Genomic DNA, 24,740 nt, shown 5'->3' with positions numbered 1-24,740 from the left:
ATTGATAAAATATTTGGATGTACGGTATTTCAAGAAAATCGGTTGATAAACACGCTAACTATGACCACATCGGGGATAAATATGTATGGCCGCTATATCTAAATCTGAACCGATTTTTTCCAAAACCAATAGCGATTGTCTTTGTCCCAAGAAACGGCCCTATGCCAAATTTGAGGACGATCGGACTTAAATTGCTAGCTGTACTTTGTGCACAAAATTACATATACAGACAGACAGACGGACATCCCTAAATCGACTCAGAATTTAATTCTAAGCCGATCGGTATACTAAAAGATGGGTCTATGACCACTATTTCTTGACGTTACGTACAAATGCACAAACTTATTATACCCTGTACCACAGTAGTGGTGAAGGGTATAAAAAGAGGAAATCGACCAATTAGTTGTGGGTAATAAATTCCAATTTGTGAATCTTGGGAAATATATTCATGTAAGAGCTACATGTAAGTAACTACGATCGGCTAATACTTCAAAATTTGAAATTTGAGTAACATTTGTTAATAAATATGATTATTTTGTCCAAATTTGGGAAAGTCGAGCAATGCATATATATGGGAGCTATATGTAAAACTGAGCCGATTTGGATTATATTTTGCAGGTTTGGTTAATACCACAGAAGGCTGCCTTGTACTAAATTTGAGTAAGATCGGTGCATAAAAAAGGCTATTATGGTAAAAAATAAAGTTAATAGGGGCAAATTTTTGAAAATCGGGCGCTACATATATATGGGAGCTATATCTTAATATGAACCGATTTGGATGATATTTTGCAAGTTTGGTTGATACAAGAGAAGGTTACTTTGTGCTAAATTTGTGTAAGATCGGTTAATAAATAAGGCTATTATGACCAAATTTTGAAAAATCGGGCGATACATATATATGGGGGTTATATTTAAATCTGAACCGATTTCCATGATTTTCTGCACATATAGCAAGTACCATAAAAAAATTAGATGTGGCCAACTTTGAGTAAGATCGGTTGATAAAAAATGGTTTTATGGCAAAATTTGGTAAAATCGGGCGTTACACATATATGGGAGCTATATTTAAATCTGACCCTATTTCCATGATTTTCGGCAAATATAGTAAGTACCATACAAAATTAGATTTGGCCAGCATTGAGTAAGATCGGTTAATAAATAAGGGTTTTATGGCAAAATTTGGTAAAATCGGGCGTTACACATATATGGGAGCTATATTTAAATCTGACCCTATTTCCATGATTTTCGGCAAATATAGTAAGTACCATACAAAATTAGATTTGGCCAACATTGAGTAAGATCGGTTAATAAATAAGGGTTTTGTGGCAAAATTTGGAAAAATCGGGCGTTACATATATATGGGAGCTACTGCTAAATCTGAACCGATTTCAATGAAATTTAGCAGACATAAAGGATGACGAAAAAGATGATTTTGTACTAAATTTGACGATGATCGGTTAGTAAAAAAACGCAACGTGACCCGATTTGTCGAAATCGGGCGATACATATATATGGGAGCTATATCTAAATTTGATCCGATTTCTTCCAAATTCAATAGCGTTCGTCCTTGTGCCCAAAAACTAACCTGTATCAAATTTCATCAAAATAGTTGCGACATGAATCCTTCGAACAATACATCGACAGACGGACGAATGTATTCTAAGCATTAGATCGACTCAGGAGATGATTCTGAGTAGACCGGTATATATTTTATGTGATCTAATATCAATATTTCTGGTAGCCACATTTTTTGGCAGATCAAAATTATTATACCCTGACCACTATGTGGTTTAGGGAATTATTAAGAAAAAATATCAATAATACAACAAAGTTTTTAAATAGAGATAATATTTGTGTAATTAAAGTTTTTTCTTACTAAGTGAATAATTAATTTATCTCTCACTATTTTTGATACTTACACATGCTTTTTATGATTTTCCATGATTTTTCTTTGCATGGCACTATCTTGATTTGGAACAAAGCGATACGATGACAGATACGTGTGATCGGGATAATCTTCGGCCACATAATCACCACATGATGCCTGCACAATGTAACTGGCCATTAGAGCGGCTGTATTTTCATTACATTGCAGATTACCAGTGGCTAGATCACGTTTTACTTGCAGACAAAAGAGATACCTAAGTAAAGCAAGAGTAAAGTAAAAAATATGATAATTAAAAATTCTGTTTAATATTGAATACTACACTGAAAAAAAATATTTACGTGATACTAAAGATTACGCAACCTACATTTTAGGATGAGTAATTTAAAAAATATTAAGGACAATTTTTTTAAAGTAATGAAATTATAATTAAAATAAAGTTTATAATCTTTGCTTCAAACTTTTTTTTAATAAATCTACGACACAAATTTTGAAAATTTTGCGTCCCCTCGTTTAAGTCGTATGACTTTGAACTAAGGCAAATTTTTATTTAAAGTAAAGAAAATCATTATTGATTTAAACAAATCGTCCTTAAATTAACTGAAATATTGAATATTGAGATTTAAGACAAAAACGCTTCAAATATAGGCTAAGATTTATTTTGAGTATTTATGTTAGCATTTTTGGTATAATGTTTTCTTGGAGTTAAGAAAATGTGTTTCTTTACTTTAAGGAAAAATATGCCTTAGATCAAAGTCGTACAACTTTAACGGAGGTACGCAAATTAAAATAATTTGTGGCCTAAATTTAATATATTTTTGTTTTTGAAGCAAAGATTATAAACTTTATATTAATTAAAATTTCATTATTTTAAAGCAATTTGATCTTAATATTTAGTAAATTGAACATCCTAAAAATTTACTTGTGTAATTAATAATTTTTAATAATTTAATAATTTTATACTAAAAAAAAATAGTATAAATTTAAACCACCAACTCCTTATTGATATTATTTTTGAACATTTTCAAAATTTTTATAAAAATTATAAACAACAAACTATTGGTTTAACATACCTCGTATACTCTTCCTCTAATTGTGATGGATCAGGTGTATAGAATTTAACGCAAAATCTTAGCATAGGATCGATAAGGGATAGGCCAACCTGTCGATTGAGTGACTTCTCCAGGTCTAGCCAATATTTGGTTTGTGTCGCTTTCTCTTGGTATTCCAGGCCAAAATAATCGGATTCCAGAAGATTTAGTTGTCGGCATACTTGTTCGAAGAGTACGCGCCCTAAAGCTTTAGCCTGTAAAGAGAGGAGAAAAATATTAAATATCAAGAAAATATTTAAAAACAAAATAGAAGAAAAAATGGTAATACTACACTTAAAGCCCTATATTACACTAAAGACGATTTAATTCTATTTTAGTTTATGGAATTATTACGGTTTAAGAAAGTTTCCATGACATTAAAAATGTTTGGCGTACTTTAGTTAAATTAACTAAAACAGAGGAAAAAAATTATACACAAATGAAGCATAAAGTTTAACTAAATTTGTGTCTCCCACAAAATAGTTCAGAATTTTTTTAAATTTGTAAATTTTACCAATAATGAGCTTATCTTGAACTTAGTATGGCACTAAAGACATTTTTGACATTTTGATCTCCATTTTTTTTCTGTCAAACTACAAAATTTTCTTTACCAAGTGAAAAATACTAATTTTGTCCAATAAATTTTCTTGAATTTGTCGAAAATTATTTATTTTTGTGAAATCTCTCTGCGTCTCCAATACAGTTTAGTTAAAATTTTTTAAAATTAATCTAATTTTTCAAAATTAGGCAAAATTTTCCATGGAAATAAAATTTTACAAAATTTTCTATGAAAATAAAATTTTGACAAAATTTTCTATAAAAAATTTTTTTACAACATTTTCAATAGAAATAAAATTTGGGCAAAATTTTCTATAAAAATTAAATTTTTACAAAATTTTCTAAAGAAATACAATTTTGACAAAATTTTCTATAGAAATAAAATTTTGACTAAATTTTCTATAGAAATAAAAATTTTTGAGAAAATTTTCTATCGAAATAAAATTTTGAGAAAATTTTCTATTTAAAATTTTCTAAAATTAATTTAATTTTTCAAACTTAGGCAAAATTTTCCATGGAAATAAAATTTTACAAAATTTTCTATGGAAATAAAATTTTGACAAAATTTTCTATAAAAATTTTTTTTGTCAAAATTTTCTATAGAAATAAAATTTTTGAGAACATTTTCTATAGAAATAAAATTTTGATAATATTTTCTATAGAAATAAAATTTTGACAATATTTTCTATAGAAATAACATTTTACAAAATTATCTATAGAAATAAAATTTGGACAAAATTTTCTATAGAAATAAAATTTGTACAAAATTTTCTATAGAAATAAAACTTTGACAATATTTTCCATGGAAATAAAATTTTACAAAATTTTCCATTAAAATAAAATTTTGACAAAATTTTCTATAGAAATAAAATTTTAACAAAATTTTCTATAGAAATAAAATTTTGACAAAATTTTCTATAGAAATAAAATTTTGACTAAATTTTCTATAGAAATAAAATTTTTGAGAACATTTTCTATAGAAATAAAATTTTACAAAATTTTCTATAGAAATAAAATTTGGACAAAATTTTCTACAGAAATAAGATTTTGAGAAAATTTTCTATAGAAATACAATTTTGAAAAAAAATTTCTATTGAAATAAAATTTTGACAAAATTTTCTATAGAAATAAAATTTTCACAAAATTTTCTATAAAAATAAAATTTTTGAGAAAATTTTCTATAGAAATAAAATTTTGATAATATTTTCTATAGAAATAAAATTTGGACAAAATTTTCTATAGAAATAAAATTTTGACAAAATTTTCTACGGAAATAACATTTTGACAAAATTTTCTATGGAAATAAAATTTTGATAAAATTGTCTGTAGAAATAAAATTTGGACAAAATTTTCTATAGAAGTAAAATTTTTGAGAAAATTTTCCATGGAAATAAAAGTTTACAAAATTTTCTATAGAAATAAAATTTTGATTTAATTTGCTATAGAAATAAAATGTTTGAGAAAACTTTCTATAGAAATTTAAGTTGGGACAAAATTTTCTATAGAAATAAAATTTTGACAACATTTTTTATAGAAATAAAATTTTGACAAAATTTTCTATAGGAATAAAATTTTGACAACACTTTTTATAGATATAAAATTTTGACAAAATTTTCTATAGAAATAAAATTAGGGCAATTTTTTTTATAAAAAAAATTTTGACAAAATTTTCTACAGAAATAAAATTTTGACAAAATTGTCCTAGAAATAAAACTTGGACAAACTTTTCTATAGAAATATGATTTTGACAAAATTTTCTAGAAATAAAATTTTAACAAAATTTTCCAGAGAAATAAAATGTTGACAAAATTTTCTATGGAAATAAAATGTTGACAAAATTTTCAATGGAAATAAAATGTTGATAAAATTTTTTATAGAAATAAAATTTGGACTAAATTTTCTGTGGAAATATAATTTAGAAAAATTTTTATAGAAATAAAATTTTTGAGAAAATTTTCTATAGAAATAAAATGTTGACAAAATTTTCTATAGAAATAAAATTTTAACAAAATTTTCTATAGAAATAAAATTTTGACAACATTTGCTATACAAATAAAATTTGGGCAAATTTTGATAAAATTTTCTATAGGAATAAAATTTTGACAAAATTTTCTATGAAAATAAAATTTTGACTAAATTGTCCTAGAAATAAAATTTTGACTAAATTTTCTATAGAAATAAAATTTTTGAGAAAATTTTCTATAGAAATGAAATCTTGACAAAATTTTCTATAGAAATAAAATTTTGCCAAATTTTCCATGGAAATACAATTTTGATAAAAAAATTTTTAGAAACAAAATTAAAAAAAAAAATAAAATTTGGACAAAATTTTCTATAGAAATAAAATTTTTGAGAAAATTTTCTATAGAAATAAAATTTTGACAAAATTTTCTATAGAAATAAAATTTGAGCATATTTTTTTATAAAAAAAAAATTGACAAAATTTTCTATAGAAATAAAATTTTGACAAATTGTCCTAGAAATAAAATTTTGACTAAATTTTCTATAGAAATAAAACTTTTAAGAAAATTTTCTATAGAAATGAAATGTTGACAAAATTTTCTATAGAAATAAAATTTGGACAAAATTTTCTATAGAAATAAAATTTTTGAGAAAATTTTCTATAGAAATCAAATTTTTGTTGTATTTTGATTTCAGCTTAAAACCATGCATTGACTAAACTACAAGTGTAGCTTAGCCAACAGAGGAAAACAATGATTGTTCAAATTTATTTGGGCAAAGGCCTATAGACTACAAGATGGTTGGATGGACGCATGTTTCGGAATTATCACATTCCTCAGCATCCTGTACTTGACAAAATTTTTCATGGAAAAAAAAATTTGACAAAATTTTCTATAGAAATAAAATTTTGACAAAAATTTTTATAGAAATAAAATTTCGACAAAATTTTCTATAAAAAGTTTGTGAGAAAATTTTCTATAGAAATAGAATTTTTGAAAAAATTTTCAATGGAAATAAAATTTTGACAAAAAAGTGGGCTGAAATATTTGGAATAAAATTGGTGGCAAAGTGGGTGAGAAGTAATGTTCCATCATATGTTTGCATGAATATATACTAGGACAGTCAAACTGCAATAAAATCTATGGACTCTGTGTTCCTTAACTCGAAAACGGCCATAGAATGCCGTAAATCCCTCAACGAGATGGCTGAACAGTAGAATATTCACCTAATATGAATGCCTGGCTATAGGAACATACCAGGGACCATCAAAATGGACTGAATAGTGAGCCTGAAAAATGGGTCGCTTCTTGATAGGAGAGTTCGCAAAAACTATTGGCGTGAAGTAATGACTACAGCATGGGCTGTTATGATGCGGAGGAGGAAAGGGAAACCGAATGGATCTTATAAATCCAAAATGTATATAGTCTTCATATTTCAAAAAATTTAAAATTGTATTTCAGGAACCGTACTACTTGACCCGATCTTAGATTGAAAAAGAAACATGCCTTGTTCCAAAGATTTTGTCTTTATACTAATGATTTTGGTACTGATTCCGATCTAAAGAAACAAAGAATTGCTGTAAGGAAATCTTCAAACAAAATTTTCTTTCATATAAAAACGAATTCATTTAAAAGTTTGTCGACGTTTGGATAAGGAATAAAAACTTTATAATAGAGAAATGCATCTTCTATGCTAAGCAAAATGCGCATTCGTATTTTAATTACATGATATCTTTAGGTTAGGTTAGGTTAGGTGGCAGCCCGATGTATCAGGCTCACTTAGACTATTCAGTCCATTGTGATACCACATTGTTAAATGATATCTTTGGTCTCACGGCAATATGTTTTTCAGTGTACGGTGGAGGGTATAAAAATTATTGGCCCCAAAACATTACCAAGATGTAGTTCCTTGTTACACGGAAAGAAAATTCCATTAAACTTGAGCCAACGATATGAAAATTTTCTTGAACTCTTTGACAAGAAATTTATCAGTTTACTTGAATCCAAAGATTTTAACTTCTTTTAAGGATTTTGATATTGTTGATTCTGAGCCAAAGATGCGTCTCTTTTCAAATAAAGACATTTTTTAGGGATCTATTTAGCATTAAATCTAGTATCAATAAAATTTAAATTATGATACATATCTAATTGTTATTCTTTTTTTTTGATATATTAATAAAGCCATTCTCTTACAAAAAAAAAATACTAGTTTAAAAATCGAAATTATAACAGTAAATAAAAATTATAACAATTATAACAATAAAAAAAAACAACTTTATATCAAGATACGAAATGCTCAAACTAAGTCTTAGCCATTCAATATTTTACTTAATTTAAGGACGATTTCTTTAAAACAAAAATGTTTTTATTTACTTTAAGGAAAATTTGCCTTAGTTCAAAGACATACGACTATAATGGAGGGACGAAAATGTTCAAAATTTGTGATGCTAAGATTAGAATCTTTATTTTTATGAAAATTTCATTATTCTAAAGAAATTTCTCCTTAATTCCATGTAAATATTTTTTCAGAGTACTCTTGATATATATCCAGAATCTAATGTAGCCTTCTTATGGGAAATCAAATCAAATTTTATTTCAGGAACCGTAATACCATTGAATCGATCTTTTTAAGGGTGTTTTTCGTCAAATCCTTTATATAAGAGGAAAATATTATATTCGAACCGGGGTAATGGGTATTTAAATTTTAATCTATTTTCTGTTTCATTTCTATGAAAGGAAATTTCGAACAAAAAGAATAAGAGCGAGAACAATGACACCGAATTCCTAAGAAATTGAAAGGGAAACAAAATTCTAGCATAAAAATCCCTTTTGGTGTACATCTCTCAGGCTTCCCATTTCAAACAATTCTAACCTTATAATTACTCTGACAAATAAATCAGTTTACATTTCATGAACGGTAAAAATATTACAATTAATTGTTACAAGATCCACGTGAGCTCATCTAAATGTGTGAAATTAAATTGTCATTGGGCAGCCGCAAATAGACACACAAAAATGCGTCACATACGCATTTGATGGTTGCGATTGCATCAATTTACATCAAAATGGAAAACAATTGCATACCATGATTTGTTGTCTCCTTAATCAATTTGCACTCAATTGCTTCAATTTATTAATAATAAAAAACAAACAAACTACATTGAAACAAGGCCCACCCAGAATTGGTGGAAAAGATTTTAACAGAAAAAAAAACATTTAAATTTAGACATAAGAGGCCCTTGCAAAAGCCCAATGTTGTGAAAATTCTTTAAATTCCTATTTTCAATTTTAATTTTTTTACTCAATGAATCCGCTTCGTGACCAATAACAATTACTATACCATGGCATTTTCATGTTTTCCAAATAATTTGGGTCAATTTGCTCAATAGCCTATATCGAGAACTGGCATCATCCATGTTTCCAATCACAGTGTATGACTATGTCATGGAATCGACCATGAGCATAATTTCAAGTGGACAATCGATGATCAATGAGGTAGGCCTACAAATAAATTGGTTAATTTGTGAGGCTAATTGAGAATGGTTTTGTAAAGACAAAAAAAATGGAAAAATAATTTTGTAGCAAATGGAGAATTCATAATTTTAATAGAATCTTAAGGTATATGTGATCTTTGGGCGATATTAATATCCAATTTATATACACCCTCAAAAACAATCGTCTCTGTAACATATACTTCCAAAGTTTATGTGGACGTATTTGTGGTAAAATTAAAAAAAAAAATCGTGGGAAAAATGAAGTTAGTAAATCTTTGTGTACAATCCTTCTTCAGACTTTGATATAGCCACCATATAAACCGAGCCCCTCATTTGGGGTCGTGGGCTTCTAGAAACTATCGTTTTTAATCCATTGGCCTGCAATTGGAAATCTAGAGGTATTTTAGAACCACAAATAGGTAATTTTTTTTTTTGCAAACTATACCTCTCCAATTTTCTATAGAAACAAACTTTTCTATAAAAATAAAATTTTAACAAATTTTTCTTTAGAAATAAAATTTTGACAAAATTTTCTACAGAAATAAAATTTTGACAAAATTTTGTATAGAAATAAAATTTTGACAAAATTTTCTATAGAAATAAAATTTTGACCAAACTTTCTATAGAAATAAAATTTTGATAAAATTTTATATTGAAACAAAATTTTCACAAAATTTTCTATAGAAATAAAATTTTGACAAAATTTTCTATAGAAATAAAATTTTGATAAAATTTTTTATTGAAATAAAATTTTGACAAAATCTTCTATAGAAATATAATTTTAACAAAATTAGAAATAAAATTTTGATAAAATTATCTACGGAAATCAAATTTTGACAAAATTTTCTATGAAAATAAAATTTTGACAAAATTTTCTATAGAAATAAAATTTTGACAAAATTTTCTATAGAAATAAAATTTTGACAGCATTTTGTATAGAAATAAAATTTTGACAAAATTTTCTATGGAAATCAAATTTTTGACAAAATGTTCTATAGACATAAAATTTTGACAATTTTTTTTATGGAAATAAAATTTTGACAAAATTTTCTTTAGATATAAAATTTTCCATAGAAATAAAATTTGGACAACATTTTTTAAACAAATAAAATTTTTACAAAATTTTCTACACAACTAAAATTTTTACAAAATTTTCTATAGATATAAAATTTTGACAAAATTTTCTATAGATATAAAATTTTGACAAAATTTTCTATAGAAATAAAATTTTGACAACATTTTCTATAAAAATAAAATGTGGAAAAAATTTTCTATAGAAATAAAATTTTGACAAAATTTTCTATAGAAAAAAAATTGTTGACAAAATTTTTTATAGAAATAAAATTTTTTACAAAATTTTCTATAAAAATAAAATGTGGACAAAATTTTCTATAGAAATAAAATATCGACAAAATTTTCTATAGAAATAAAATTTTGACAAAATTTTCTATAGAAATAAAATTTTGACAAAATTTTCTATTGGACATCAAATTTTGACAAAATTTTCTATAGAAATAAAATTTTGACAAAATTCTCTTTAGAAATAAAATTTTGATAAAATTTTCTATGGAAATCAAATTTTGACAAAATTTTCTATGGAAATCAAATTTTGACGAAATTTTCTATAGAAATAAAATTTTGACAAAATTTTCTATAGAAATAAAATTTTTGACAAAATTTTCTATAAAAATAAAATGTGGACAAAATTTTCTATAGAAATAAAATGTTGACAAAATTTTCTATAGAAAAAAAATTGTTGACAAAATTTTCTATAGAAGTAAAATTTTGACAAAATTTTCTTAGAAATAAAATTTTGACAAAATTGTCTATAGAAATAAAATTTTTAACAAATTTTTTTATAGAAATAAAATGTTTACAAAATTTTCTATAGAAATAAGATGTTTGACACAATTTTCTATAAAAATAAAATTTTATCAAAATTGTCTATAGAAGTAAAAGTTGTGTTCCTTTACGTACTACTAGTTACTACTTTTACTAGTTTTTACTAGAAACCGTTCCTCAACCCCAAAAAATAGTAAAAGTAGTAAACAATTTTAAGAGAACAATGTCAAAATGCATGTCTCTTTTAAAATTTTTTTACTACAAGTTACTCGACAAATTCTTTCGAGTAAAAGTTGTAGATATGTCATGACAAAAATAATTATTTGTTTTCAAATTTTCCAAACTAAAGTAGTTCCAAATCGCTTGTTTTTGGAAATAAATCTGTAACTTTTTAATGGATTAAGATATCATCATAATTTTTTCTTTGTGCCAAAGCTGAAATGTTTTTCTCTATATTTAGAGGTTTGTAGGTCCCTAGTGGATTCACGGGCTGGTCTATAGACGTTGGAAGTTGGACACCTCGGATGTATGCAATTTAGTGTTACTTGGCAAACGCGCAATTATGCACCGATTTTCATGATTTTTGCTTTGCTGGATAGAACTTATAAACTACCATAAAAAGATTGTGTATGTGTGCGAATATATCTAATATTTGCGAGATAGGGCCTTACAATTTATTTTTTTTTGCAAAATTTGAACAAAGTGGGGTCTGCATTTTGAGTCTAGAAGGACTACATTCCTTATAAAATTCTACGTATTCTGAAGGAAAATTTTGTGCACCTTTGTGCTTTAGATTTAACGTGTAGTCTCCACAATTTGGAATTTCAAAACAATGCCGAACCAATACCACTTGTTTCGAAAAAAGTACCAAAACATTGACCGACTCACACCAAATTCGGCACACCCTTTAATGGACCAAAAGTACCTCTACGTTCTGAATTTCATGCCAATCGGATGAAAGTTTTAATGTCTATGTCATGAAGAACCCAATTCGGGGGTCGGTTCATATGGAAGCAAAATCGAAACTTAGGCCGAAGTAGTCCCATCTTCAAAATTGACCTGCATGTAGAAAAAAAGTGTCTGTTAAAATTTCAGCACTATAGGTTCATTATTGAAGGAAGTAGCCTGATTACAACAGATAGCCAGACAGAGAGACATCGTCTTATAATTTCTCCCTGATCAAGACTATATATACTTTCTATAGTCAGAATTCGTTATTTGTATGTGTTACAAACGGAATGAAAAACCCCACCTTATAAGATACTGATAATATGCGCTATTACTCTACTTTACGGCCCAGAGTCTTACTTTGATTAAAAATTTTGCAAAAGGAGTACTTTTTATAACAAAGTAAAAACCATAGCTTCTTTCTATCGTAATAAGGATTTCAAAGTTTCCTGCAAAAAATCTGCCATTTGTCAAAAACAAATTTCGATATAAAAGTATTTAATTTACCTACATGTTTTGAAAATATTTATTCAAATCACAATGTTTCTTTTGTTTTTTATTTGACATTTTTACAATTTTTACTATATTTTCGTTCCTGTACATTTAACAAATATACAAATCTGAGAGGATTTTCAATATTTCTCTCTTTTACTACTTTTTACTACGAGTAAAGTAAAGGAACACACCTAAAATTTTGACAAAATTCTCTTTAGAAATAAAATTTTGATAAAATTTTCTATGGAAATCACATTTTAACAAAGTTTTCTATGGAAATCAAATTTTGACAAAATTTTCTATAGAAATAAAATTTTGACAAAATGTTCTATAAAAATAGAATTATGATAAAATTTTCTAAAGAAATAAAATTTGGACAAAATTTTCTAAAGAAATAAAATTTTGACAAAATTTTCTATAGAAATAAAATTTTGACAAAATTTCTATAGAAATAATATTTTGTCAAAATTTTCCATATATGTTATATATAAAACTTTGACAAAATTTTCTATAGAAATAAAATGTTTACAAAATTTTCTACATATATAAAATTTTTGACAAAATTTTCTATAGAAATAAAATTTTTGACAAAATTTTCTATAAAAATAAAATGTGGACAAAATTTTCTATAGAAATAAAATGTTACCAAAATTTTCTATAGAAATAAATTTTTGACAAAATTTTCTATAGAAATAAATTTTTGACAAAATTTTCTAAAGAAATAAATTTTTTGACAAAATTTTCTATAGATATAAAATATTAACAAAATTGTCTATACAAATAAAATTTTGACATTCTCTATAGAAATAAAATTTGGACAAAATTTTCTAATCAAATAAAATTTTGACAAAAAATTCTTTAGAAATAAAATTTTCTATAGAAATAAAATTTGGGCAAACTTTTCTATAAAAATAAGATTTTGACAAAATTTTCTAAAGAAATAAAATTTGAACAGATATAGAAATAAAATTTTCAATAGAAATAATATTTTGACAAAATTTTCTATACAAATAAAATTTTGACAAAATTTTCAATAGAAATAAAATTTTGACAAAATTTTCAATAGAAATAAAATTTTGACAACATTTTTTATAGAATCAAAATTTTGATAAAATTTTCTAAATTAATAAAATTTTGACAAAATTTTCTATAGAAATAAATTTTTTGACAAAATTTTCTATAGGAATAAAATGTTTGACAAAATTTTCTATAGAAATAGAATTTTGTCAAAAAAATTTTGTATAAAAATAGAATGTGGGCAAAATTTTCTATAGAAATCAAATTTTGACAAAATTTTCTATAGAAATAAAATGTTTGACAAAATTTTCTATAGAAATAGAATTTTGTCAACAAGAATATACATAGGAGCAAACTATTTTTGCAAGTTTACGAACTAAAGTCCCTTATTCAATAGCCATTTTTCGATTATATAATCGAATTGCTTTTTTCCAGTTGAATGATTTGTTACTCAATAATCCTGAGAATTCATCTGACAACCAACAATTAGAGAACTTCCTTAATTTTATTATTATTTCCCATTGATATGTTGGGTCCTTTGTTAAAGTTTCAAATAAACTTTCAAAACAAGCGATTTAATTTTCATGCGGTCATGTGGTGTTGACTTGCCTTAATACCCAGATGTGAAAAAAACAGCATTAAGGATAATAATGGGATTGTTAAAGAAAAATAAAACAACAACAAAAATTCTCTGGTATCTTTTCTACTTGAGATAAACTCTAGAAAAGCCCATATCAGTTTTATTTTTATCTGTGGCTTATAGAATGCCATACGGGCGAAGAGAATAGTTTATAATCCAATTAGCTGGTGTTTGTTTCCATACCAAAAAGTAGTAGAAAAATGTCTAAAGTGAATGGATGGCAGACAATGAATGCCTTGTGCCTGGTGTTGGTTATTTTATAGAAAATTTCTTTTTTTTTACAACCGACATTCACGGAATGTTACATACATTTTAGAAGCAAGATCCTTTTGACCGTTGTGTTACGAGCTTTTGGTAGCCTTTTTGGATTTTGTTGGGATTTGTTTGAAAGAGGATGTTGTGATAACAGCACAAAATAGCACAAGGACACCACGAGTAACAAATGAAGAAGGACTCAACATCCAGGACAATAAAATAAAATCTCACTTTAAGTGGGTATTGCTATGACAGCAAGTCCATAATTTGTTTTATTTAATACAAAACTGATTTTCTCGTTTTCATCTCTACATTCACACACACAAACAAATAGTATAATGGCGAGAGAAAAAAAATCGTCTCGTTCAAAAATTTCCTCTGGTTTTCTCAACTTCAGGTCATGAGGAATAATACACTGCATATTTTGAATGCAGTATGATGACCCATAGAAATCGTAAATATAACAGCGGAGCAATAAATTTTCATATAAAGGTAAATCAAAATTATTGCAGCCTATTGTACAAAAGTCAGATGGGAAAATAGTTTACTAGAAACATATCAATGAGGTGAATGGTTGGGTTTTCGAGAGCAAGCAAACAAAAAAAGTGAACTATTATATTTTGTATATTTTTTAATGGAAAATTAACCACTTCATAAGGCTAAGGAAACGTTTTAAAAGCAGTCATTAAGGTAAATAAAAAATGCTAATAAATTCTAAATTCTAAATTTAATTTAATTTTTGTTTTATTTAATTTAATTTAAATTTATTTAATTTAAATGAAGCACATAAACGACAGTCTATTTTTTAATCTTCACAATCGACTTTTGACGATAACCAAAATGGACTAATTTTAAATTTTAACAAAAAAATCAAAAATTCCATTTTGAGTTGAAAGGAGAATATGATCGTAAGTACCGGTGTTAAAAGTACACACCAAAATTTGTTTTCTGATTCAATCACGAAATTAATTGTTCCAATTACTTTTTTTATTGAAATGTCTTCAATCACGAAAATAATAGTATCAATCACAGTTTTAATTGGCCCAATGAAATATTTGATTAAACAATTAATTGTTTTGATTTGAAAATTTCAATTAATTTTTTAATTGATTCAATTGATGTTGTTTGCAAAACTTAGTTAACTTTTTTAATTAAAAAGGTAACTATTTTCAACAATTGCATTCTATTCTGTCTTTTTTGTTTTTTGTTTTTTTTTTTTTTTGACTCGAATTTCAAACTTATTAAGAGTCGATTAATCGATTATAAAAACTGTTTTTGGACAAATCCTTTATTAGATGAAAAGTCGAATTTCGACTTTTGTATTCCTAGTCGACTTTTATATACCTAGGGAGCCACCGGACAGTGCTTCGAAAGCGGCACAAAAAATGTGTGATCCGATCTAACTTCTGTTTTTAATACACAGAAAAAATATGAACTTCTTGATAGAAAGAATGAACTATCTTAATGTCCCGGTGTACTTTTTAACGAAATTACACCCATCATAGAAGAAATAAGTATATACAGCAGTAATTTCGGCCGGGCCGAATCTTAAATACCCACCACCATTAATCAAATATAATAGTTCACTTTGAAAACTCTTCGTAGTAGCGGGTTTCTTGATAATATATAGAATTTTAGGGGGGTTGATGACAAATTTTCTCCCAAGCAAATCAGTTCAACCAGATTCTACCTATGAAGACTAGATCAGATTCTGGATTTATGAATACCAATTTTGTTAGAGTTTTAGAGAAATCATAAATATATCGTGTATATGATGAATTAACGCCTTCATTTGAAATCTTAAATCTGTAGATTTTTTCCGCCATTATTTAAATGAATACGATGGTGATCAGTGCGCCTGTTATATCCTGAAAGAAGTGTTTTCTTTTCTGAGGAACGAAATTTTAGACAAACATAGTTTTCTTTCGACACAAATTTTAGAGACAATCGTTGAATCGCTTATTAAACATTCGAATTAGTTTGCTCTAAGCGAAAATACTTTATACGAAAGGGGAATTTCGTTTGTCTAAAACTTCATTCCGGAGGAAAATATTTTTTTCTTTGGGTGTACCCTCTAAAAGTTAATCGCTCTATATCGATGCCTTACCAAACGGGCCGGTAAAAATAAATGCGATACAGATTTTTGAGGGTCTAAAATTCCAGTATATTTACATTTTTGTGCAAATCGGATAAAAACTACGCTTTCTAGAAGCCCAAGGAATCAAATCTGGAGATCGGTCTATGTGGAGGCTATACTAAAATATGGGTCGACACACACCATATTCTGACCTGACCTATTTGTGGTCAGCCGGATTCCAGGAGTCCTACAAATAAATTCGGGAGTTAGGTCTATATGGGGGCTATACCAAACCATGGACCAATACTCACCACCTCTTAATGTTCCCCAAAATACCTCTAGAATTCCATTTCCAGACGAATTGGGTGAAAACTACGAATTCTAGAAGCCCAAGAAGTAAAATCGGGAGATCAGTCTATATAGGGGCTATACCAAAACATGGACCGATACGGACCATTTTCGACATACCTCTTTATGGTCCTAAAATACCTTCAGATTATCAATTTCAGGCATATCGGATAGAAAATACAGTTTCTAGACGCCCAAGAAATCGGGAGATCGGTCTATATGGGGGCAATACCAAAACATGGACCGATACGGACCATTTTCGACACACCTATTTGTGATCTTAAGATACCACTAGATTTTCAATTAGAAGCAAATCGGCTAGAAAATATAGTCTCTAGACGCCCAAGAAGCAAAATTGGGAGGTCGGTCTATATGGGGGCAATACCAAAACATGGACCGATACGGACCATTTTCGACACACCTCTTTATGGTCCAAAAATAGCTCTAGATATCAAATTTCAGGCAAATCGGATATTAACTACTGTTTCTAGAAGCCCAAGAAATAAAATCGGGATATCGGTCTATAGACCGTGGAGGCTATACCAAAACATGGACCGATACGGACCATTTTCGACACACCTTTTTATGGTTCTCAAGTACTTCTAGATTTTCAATTTCAGGCAAATTGGATAAAAACTACGGTTTTTATCATTGGATATGATCCAACTTTGCACTACTACCGGATCACAAATTGGGGATCCAAACTAGTTTTTCGGAAGCTCTTGTTTTGGTGTGTATTAGTGGTGGTTTTTGAACTAAAACCAAAAAAAAAATTGTGGAAATTAAAATTTTTATACCCTGCGCCACACTGTGGAACAGGGTATTACAAGTTAGTGCATATGTTTGTAACACCCAGAAGGAGACGAGATAGACACATGGTGTCTTTGGCAATAATGCTTAGGGTGGGTCCCTGAGTCGATATAACCATGTCCGTCTGTCCGTCCGTCCATCCGTCCATCCGTCCGTCCGTCTGTCTGTGAACACATTTTTGTGATCAAAGTCTAGGTCGCAATTTAAGTCCAATCGCCTTCAAATTTGGCACATGTTCCTAATTTGGATCAGAATAGAACCCCATTGATTTTGGAAGAAATCGGTCCAGATTTAGATATAGCTCCCATATATATCTTTCGCCCGATATGCACTAATATGGACCCAGCAGCCAGAGTTTTATACCGATTTGCTTGAAATTTTGTACAAACATAACACTTAGTCGTATAGTCAAGTGTGCAAAATTTGATTGAAATCGGTTCAAATTTAGATATAGCTCCCATATATATCTTTCGCCCGATATGGACTTATATGGCCCCACAAGCCAGATTTTTGGCCGAATTTGGTTGAAATTTTGCACTAGGAGTACAATTAGTAGTATAGTCAAGTGGGCAAAATTTGATTGAAATCGGTTCAGATTTAAATATAGCTCCCATATATATCTTTCGCCCGATATGGACTAATATGGTACTAAAAGCCAGAGTTTTGGCCCAATTTGGTTGAAATTTTGCACCGGGAGTAGATTTAGCATTGTAGCTATGCGTGCCAAATTTGGTTGAAATCGCTTCAGATTTAGATATAGCTCCCATATATATCTTTCGCCCGATATGGGCTAATATGGTTCTAATAGCCAGAGTTTTGGCCTAATTTGGTTGAAATTTTGCACAGAGAGTAGACTTAGCATTGTAGCTATGCGTGTCAAATTTGGTTGAAATCGATTCAGATTTAGATATAGCTCCCATATATATCTTTCGCCCGATATGCACTTATATGGACCCAGAAGCCAGAGTTTTATCCCGATTAGTTTGCAATTTTGCACAAGGAGTACATTTGGTAGTATAGTCATGTGTGCCAAATTTGATTGAAATCGGTTCAGATTTAGATATAGCTCCCATATATATGTTTTTCTGATTTCGACAAAAATGGTCAAAATACTAAAATTTTCCTTGTTAAATCGCCACTGCTTTGTCGAAAAATTGTAAAAATGACTCTAATTTTCCTAAACTTCTAATACATATATATCGAGCGATAAATCATAAATAAACTTTTGCGAAGTTTCCTTAAAATTGCTTCAGATTTAAATGTTTCCCATATTTTTTTAATAAAATTGTGTTCCACCCTAGTGCATTAGCCAACTTAAATTTTGAGTCTATAGATTTTGTAAAAGTCTATCAAATTCTGTCCAAATCGAGTGATATTTAAATGTATGTATTTGGGAAAAACCTTTATATATAGCACCCAACACATTTGACGGATGTGATATGGTATCGAAAATTTAGATGTACAAAGTGGTGCAGGGTATAATATAGTCGGCCCCGCCCGACTTTAGACTTTCCTTACTTGTTTTTTTGTGTAATTTTGTGTAACTTTATACATTTTATTAAATTTATTATCATTTATTTAATTAAAAATAAAACAATAAATAAAAAAATTATTTACACTCCTAAAATTAAGTCCCTATGTTAATAGAGTTAATTATTAACCCTTTGTTGTTTACATAAACCAAAAAACAAATAGGATTCTCAAAATATTCTTGATTCACACATAGAAGCGAATTGTGATCTCAAGTCTTAGCAGCTTCTGGAAAATGGAACACATGTTCCATGTTTTCCTAATTTGCCAAGTGTTGAAGATACACCCATATACAAAAAGACTCACACACACACCCATGCCAACAACAATGGTGGAATGATTATGTTTTGTTAAGAAATTAAATGAGAAATGTACGTGGTAAAGACAGTCAGTCGGAAGATGAAAACAACATCATCAGGAGGAAGGCGATGGTATCTCAGAACAACTGAATCGACCGACTATGCTATGCATGCAATCGAAATACATTGTTCGCCATAGCAACTGTAAAAATGGAAGAGCAGGCCAAAATAAAAAAAAACAACAACAACAAAATTCATTCGATGTTATGGTTACCACAACATCTGGCAATAGATCAAAATCTTTAGTAATGAAAAAGATCAGGAGTACCGCCATCAATACTAACAACACCATCATCAGCATCATTTGTTTACATTTTAAGTGAATGTACTCGGCGGCCAACAAACACCAACATCATAATCATGGGGGAAAAAACAACATCATCATTTGAAATTTAAACAAATTGAAATTTGAACTTTGACTTTGGTACATAGAATATTTATTACATTTTTTACGAAATTTTGAAAATTGGAAAAAACAAGTAAGAAGAGTAGAAAGTCGGGCAGGGCCGACTATATTATATCCTAAATCAGCCCTACTAAATTAGTAAACATTGTTTGTGGGATATCAATGGTATAGGTTTGGGGAAAAACCGCATTTCCACATTTAAGAACATTAAGGGGTACATGGGAGTTTTATCACAATCTGAACAGAAATGTCTGATATAAGGGGCTATAGTTGAGTCTGAACCTACAGAATTAGTATGCACTAACATAGTATGCCACTAATATTGAGCCCATTATTAAACAAGTAAGTAAAGTAGAAAGTCGGGCGGGGCCGACTATGTCATACCCTAAACCACCATTACAGAATTAGTAATCATAAGCATTTGTGGGGTAACATATAGGTCTGGGAGATAAACCGCAGTTGCATATTTAAGAAAATTGAGGGGTACATGTCTTTGGGTGCTTTGTGTCAATCTGACTATAGCTCATAGTCAATGTTGCCAGGGAAAATGTTCGGTTTACCCTACAAGGACAAAAAAAGTTCCCTACTTTCTCATACATTCCCAAACAATTTTCCCTACTATATTTTTCGTTAAATTTAAAAAATTTTACAAAACAAAAATGGTCCTAAGTACTTTATTGTCTTAAAACATGAATACGAAACGTATATAACTTAGAATATAAATTTGTATTACCACCACGGTTGCCACAGTTGGTAGAATTCTACCCAAATTAGTAATCTTTTTTGTTAAATATCTATAAAAATAAAATTTTGGAAAAATTTCTATAAACAAATTTTTGAGAGAAATTTTTCCCAAAATAAAATTTTGACAATATATTCTATAGAAATAAAATTTTGAGAAAAAATTCCACAGAAATAAAATTTTGAGAAAATTTTTTATAGAAATAATATTTTGAGAAAAATTTCTATAGAAATACAATTTTGACAAAATGTTCTATAGAAATAAAATATTGACAAAATTTTCTACAGGAATAAAGGGAGCTATATCTACATCTAAACCGATTTCGATGAAATTTTGCACATATAGTTACTACTATAGAGGACTGGATCTAGCCAACTTTTAGTAAGATCGGTTAATAAATAAGGGTTCTATGGCTAAATTTGGGAAAATCGGGCTATACATATATACAGGAGCTATATCTAAATTTGAACCGATTTCGATGATTTTTTGCATATATAGTTAGAGCTATAGAAGACTACATTTAGCCAAATTTGTGTAAGATCGGTTGATAAATAAGGGTTTTATGGCCAAATTTAGAAAAATCGGGCGGTACATTTATATGGGAGCTATAGCTAGGTTAGGTTAGGTTAGGTTATGTGGCAGCCCGATGTATCAGGCTCACTTAGACTATTTAGTCCATTGTGATACCACAGTGGTGAACTTCTCTCTTATCACTGAGTGCTGCCCGATTCCATGTTAAGCTCAATGACAAGGGACCTCCTTTTTATAGCCGAGTCCGAACGGCGTTCCACATTCCAGTGAAACCACTTAGAGAAGCTTTGAAACCCTCAGAAATGTCACCAGCATTACTGAGGTGAGAGAATCCACCACTGAAAAACTTTTTGGTGTTCGGTCGTAGCAGGAATCGAACCCACGACCTTGTGTATGCAAGGCGGGCATGCTAACCATTGCACCACGGTGGCTCCCGAGAGCTATAGCTAAATCTGAACCGATTTCGATGATTTTTTGCACATATAGTTAGTGCTATAGAAGATTATATTTAGCCAACTTTGAGTAAGATCGGTTGATAAATAAAGGTTTTGTGGCCAAATTTGGGAAATATAAATCTAAATCTGAACCGATGTGGATAATATTTTGCAGGTTTGGTTTATACTGTATGAGGTTACCTTTTGGTAAATTTGAGTAAGATCGGTTAAAAAATAAGGCTGTTATTACTAAATTTTGAAAAATAGGGCGATGGATATATACGAGAGCTATATTTAAATGTGAACCGATTTCATCGATTTTTTGCACATATAGTTAGACAGACGGACGGACGGACGGACTGACACCAAAGGCTAGATCGAATCAGAATGTGATTCTGAGTCGATCGGTATATATTTTATGGGGTCTAAAATCAATATTTCTGGTAGGCACATTTTTTGGCAGATCAAAGTTACCTGGTCGTACCCTGACCACTATGTGGTTTAGGGTATAAAAATGTGGGAAAATTTTCAAATTAAAGTAATTTTTATAAAATTTAGCAAAAGGGAATTTATGATTTATAAGTAGATTGATGGGAGCCACTGTGGTGCAATGGTTAGCATGCCCGCCTTGCATACACAAGGTCGTGGGTTCGATTCCTGCTTCGACCGAAGCGGTGGATTATCCCACCTCAGTAATGCTGATGACATTTCTGAGGGTTTCAAATCTTCTCTAAGTGGTTTCACTGCAATGTGGAACGCCGTTTGGACTCGGTTATAAAAGGAGGTCCCTTGTCATTGAGCTTAACATGGAATCGGGCAGCACTTAGTGATAAGAGAGAAGTTCACCAATGTGGTATCACAATGGACTGAATAGTCTAAGTGAGCCTGATACATCGGGCTGCCACCTAACCTAACCTAACCTAGGTTGATATGAATTAGAGGTAAAGGTAACTTTGAGGCATTTTTGCATTTTTTTTTTGACTTAGCAGTGGTGGTGATTTTACAAGAAACTGGGTTAGATCTCGCCACGATAGATGGCCAATTGTGAGTTTTTGAGACGAATTTGCATAGTCGGAAGCTTATCTAACTACAAGTCGTCAATTGTACTAAACTCCGATTTTAACATTGGCGTAGCTAGGAGGGTAATGGGAGTGCTAAGCCCACTCCCACCACAATTTTTATCGGAAAAAAATTATTTTATTTTTATAAAGAACTCGCGAAATATCTTAAAAGCGAAGTTACACTCAAAAAAAAGTTTACTTGTATCCAAAGATTTTGACTTTCCCTTAAGGATTTTGGTATTGATTCCGAGCCAAAGATGCGGCTTCTTTGAAGTAAAGAAATTTTTTAGAGATCAATCTGGCTTTAAATCTAGAACCAATCAAATTAAAATTAGGATACAGACCTCATTTATCAAATTTTCATTCTCTTTTCACGGTTTATTAATAAAGGTACTCACGTACAAACAAAATCCAGTTTAAAAATCCAAATTATAACGGATACTTCAAACTAAAAAATGTTTTCTTAATTCCAAAAACAAAAATTTAAACCAAAGGCGCTAAATCCTCAAAATGAGTCTTAGCCTATATTTGAAGCGTTTTTATCTTAAATGTAAAGTTTCAATAAAGGGTGATACGGTCAAAATTTGGTCAATATAAACTTGACGTATTTCTTTCAATTTTGCATTTAAAAAACCTGAACACCCCTCATTTTGAAGGTGTGTGTGTGTAGAATGTTGTTCGTATTTTGATTTGGGAATTCACTCTTCAGTTGTCAAAATGCCGTCCAAGCAAGAAGAGCAGCGTATCAAAATTTTGCTCGCGCGTCGCGAAAATCCGAGCTACTCGCACGCAAAGCTGGCAAAATCACTAAAAATTGCCAAATCAACCGTTACAAATGTAATTAAAGTGTTTGGGGAACGTTTGTCGACAGCCAGGAAGTCTGGATCGGGGGGAAATCGAAAACCGGAAGCCGCTGAGACGACAAAGAGAGTTGCCGGTAGTTTCAAGCGAAACCCTAACCTCTCTCTCCGAGATGCCGCAAATAAGCTGGGTGTATCGTCTACAACCGTGCATCGAGCCAAAAAAAACGAGCCGGACTATCGACTTACAAGAAGGTAGTGACTCCAAATCGCGATGATAAACAAAATACGACGGCCAAAGCGCGATCCCGGAGGCTGTACACGGCGATGCTGACGAAGTTTGACTGCGTGGTAATGGACGACGAAACCTACGTCAAAGCCGACTAAAAGCAGCTTCCGGGACAGGAGTTTTATACGGCAAAAGGAAGGGGAAAGGTAGCAGATATTTTCAAGCACATAAAACTGTCAAAGTTCGCAAAGAAATATCTGGTTTGGCAAGCCATCTGTACCTGTGAAAAGCAGCATTTTCATAGCTTCCGGGACTGTCAACCAAGAAATTTACGTGAAAGAGTGTTTGAATAAACGTCTGCTGCCTTTCCTGAAAAAACACGGTTGTTCCGTACTGTTTTGACCGGATTTGGCATCTTGCCATTACGGTAAAAAGGCCATGGAGTGGTACGCCGCCAACAACGTGCAGGAACCCTCCCAACACGCCAGAGCTCCGCCCAATTGAGTGTCCTAAATTTAACGAAAAAACAATTTTGGGATTATTTGTTTGGCTTGAGGTCATGGACTAATGAAAAATGCTGGTGTTAATGTTTTTCATTACTTTTTATTGAAATATTGCTGTTCTCGGATATTTCGATACACCATCGGTGATCATCTTCAGCGAGATATTATATTTTACAAAGCAATAGACTTTCTCTTAAAAGTTAGACATGAGCATTGTAAGGAGAAAGTCTATTACTTTGTAAAATATAATATCTCGCTGAAGATGATCATCGATGGTGTATCGAAATATCCGAGAACAGCAATATTTCAATAAAAAGTAATGAAAAACATTAACACCAGCATTTTTCATTAGTCCATGACCTCAAGCCAAACAAATAATCCCAAAATTGTGAAATAAAATTTGGCAAAATTTTCTGCAAAAATTAAATTTTTACATTTTTTATGGAAATAAAATTTTGACAAAATTTTCTGAAGAAATAAAATTTTGACAAAATTTTCTGAAGTAATAAAATTTTTACAAAAATTTCTAAAGAAATAAAATTTGGACAACATACATTTTGACAAAATAAATAAAATGTTGACATCATTTTTTGGTAGTTCTAGGTACAATTTTCTCGCTTGAGTGGTAACAGTGCTCCACAGCCCTGCTTGCTATATCTATGTTTGCATAATTATACTTCCAAAAATTGTTGTTTTTTATTTTATGCCCTTGGAATAAACTAGT

The 24,740-nt window shown here is 29.5% G+C and overlaps 1 protein-coding gene across 1 annotated transcript in view; it reads right to left on the bottom strand.

Annotated features, from left to right (window-relative positions):
- Cdep (Chondrocyte-derived ezrin-like domain containing protein) overlaps positions 1 to 24,740 on the bottom strand; it is a 227,733-nt gene that overhangs the window by 47,257 nt on the left and 155,736 nt on the right. The window contains exons 4-5 of the mRNA XM_075295350.1: positions 2,959 to 3,191; positions 1,920 to 2,141 (exon numbers count right to left, since the gene is read on the bottom strand). Of these exons, the coding sequence (XP_075151465.1) occupies positions 1,920 to 2,141; positions 2,959 to 3,191 (455 nt within the window). The remainder of the gene's footprint in view (positions 1 to 1,919; positions 2,142 to 2,958; positions 3,192 to 24,740) is intronic.

This window comes from Haematobia irritans, chromosome 1, assembly GCF_050003625.1.
Source record: "Haematobia irritans isolate KBUSLIRL chromosome 1, ASM5000362v1, whole genome shotgun sequence".
Classification (NCBI taxonomy): Eukaryota; Metazoa; Arthropoda; class Insecta; order Diptera; family Muscidae; genus Haematobia; species Haematobia irritans.
Note: the sequence above shows the minus strand (reverse complement) of the source record. Positions and strands in the feature narration are given on the sequence as shown.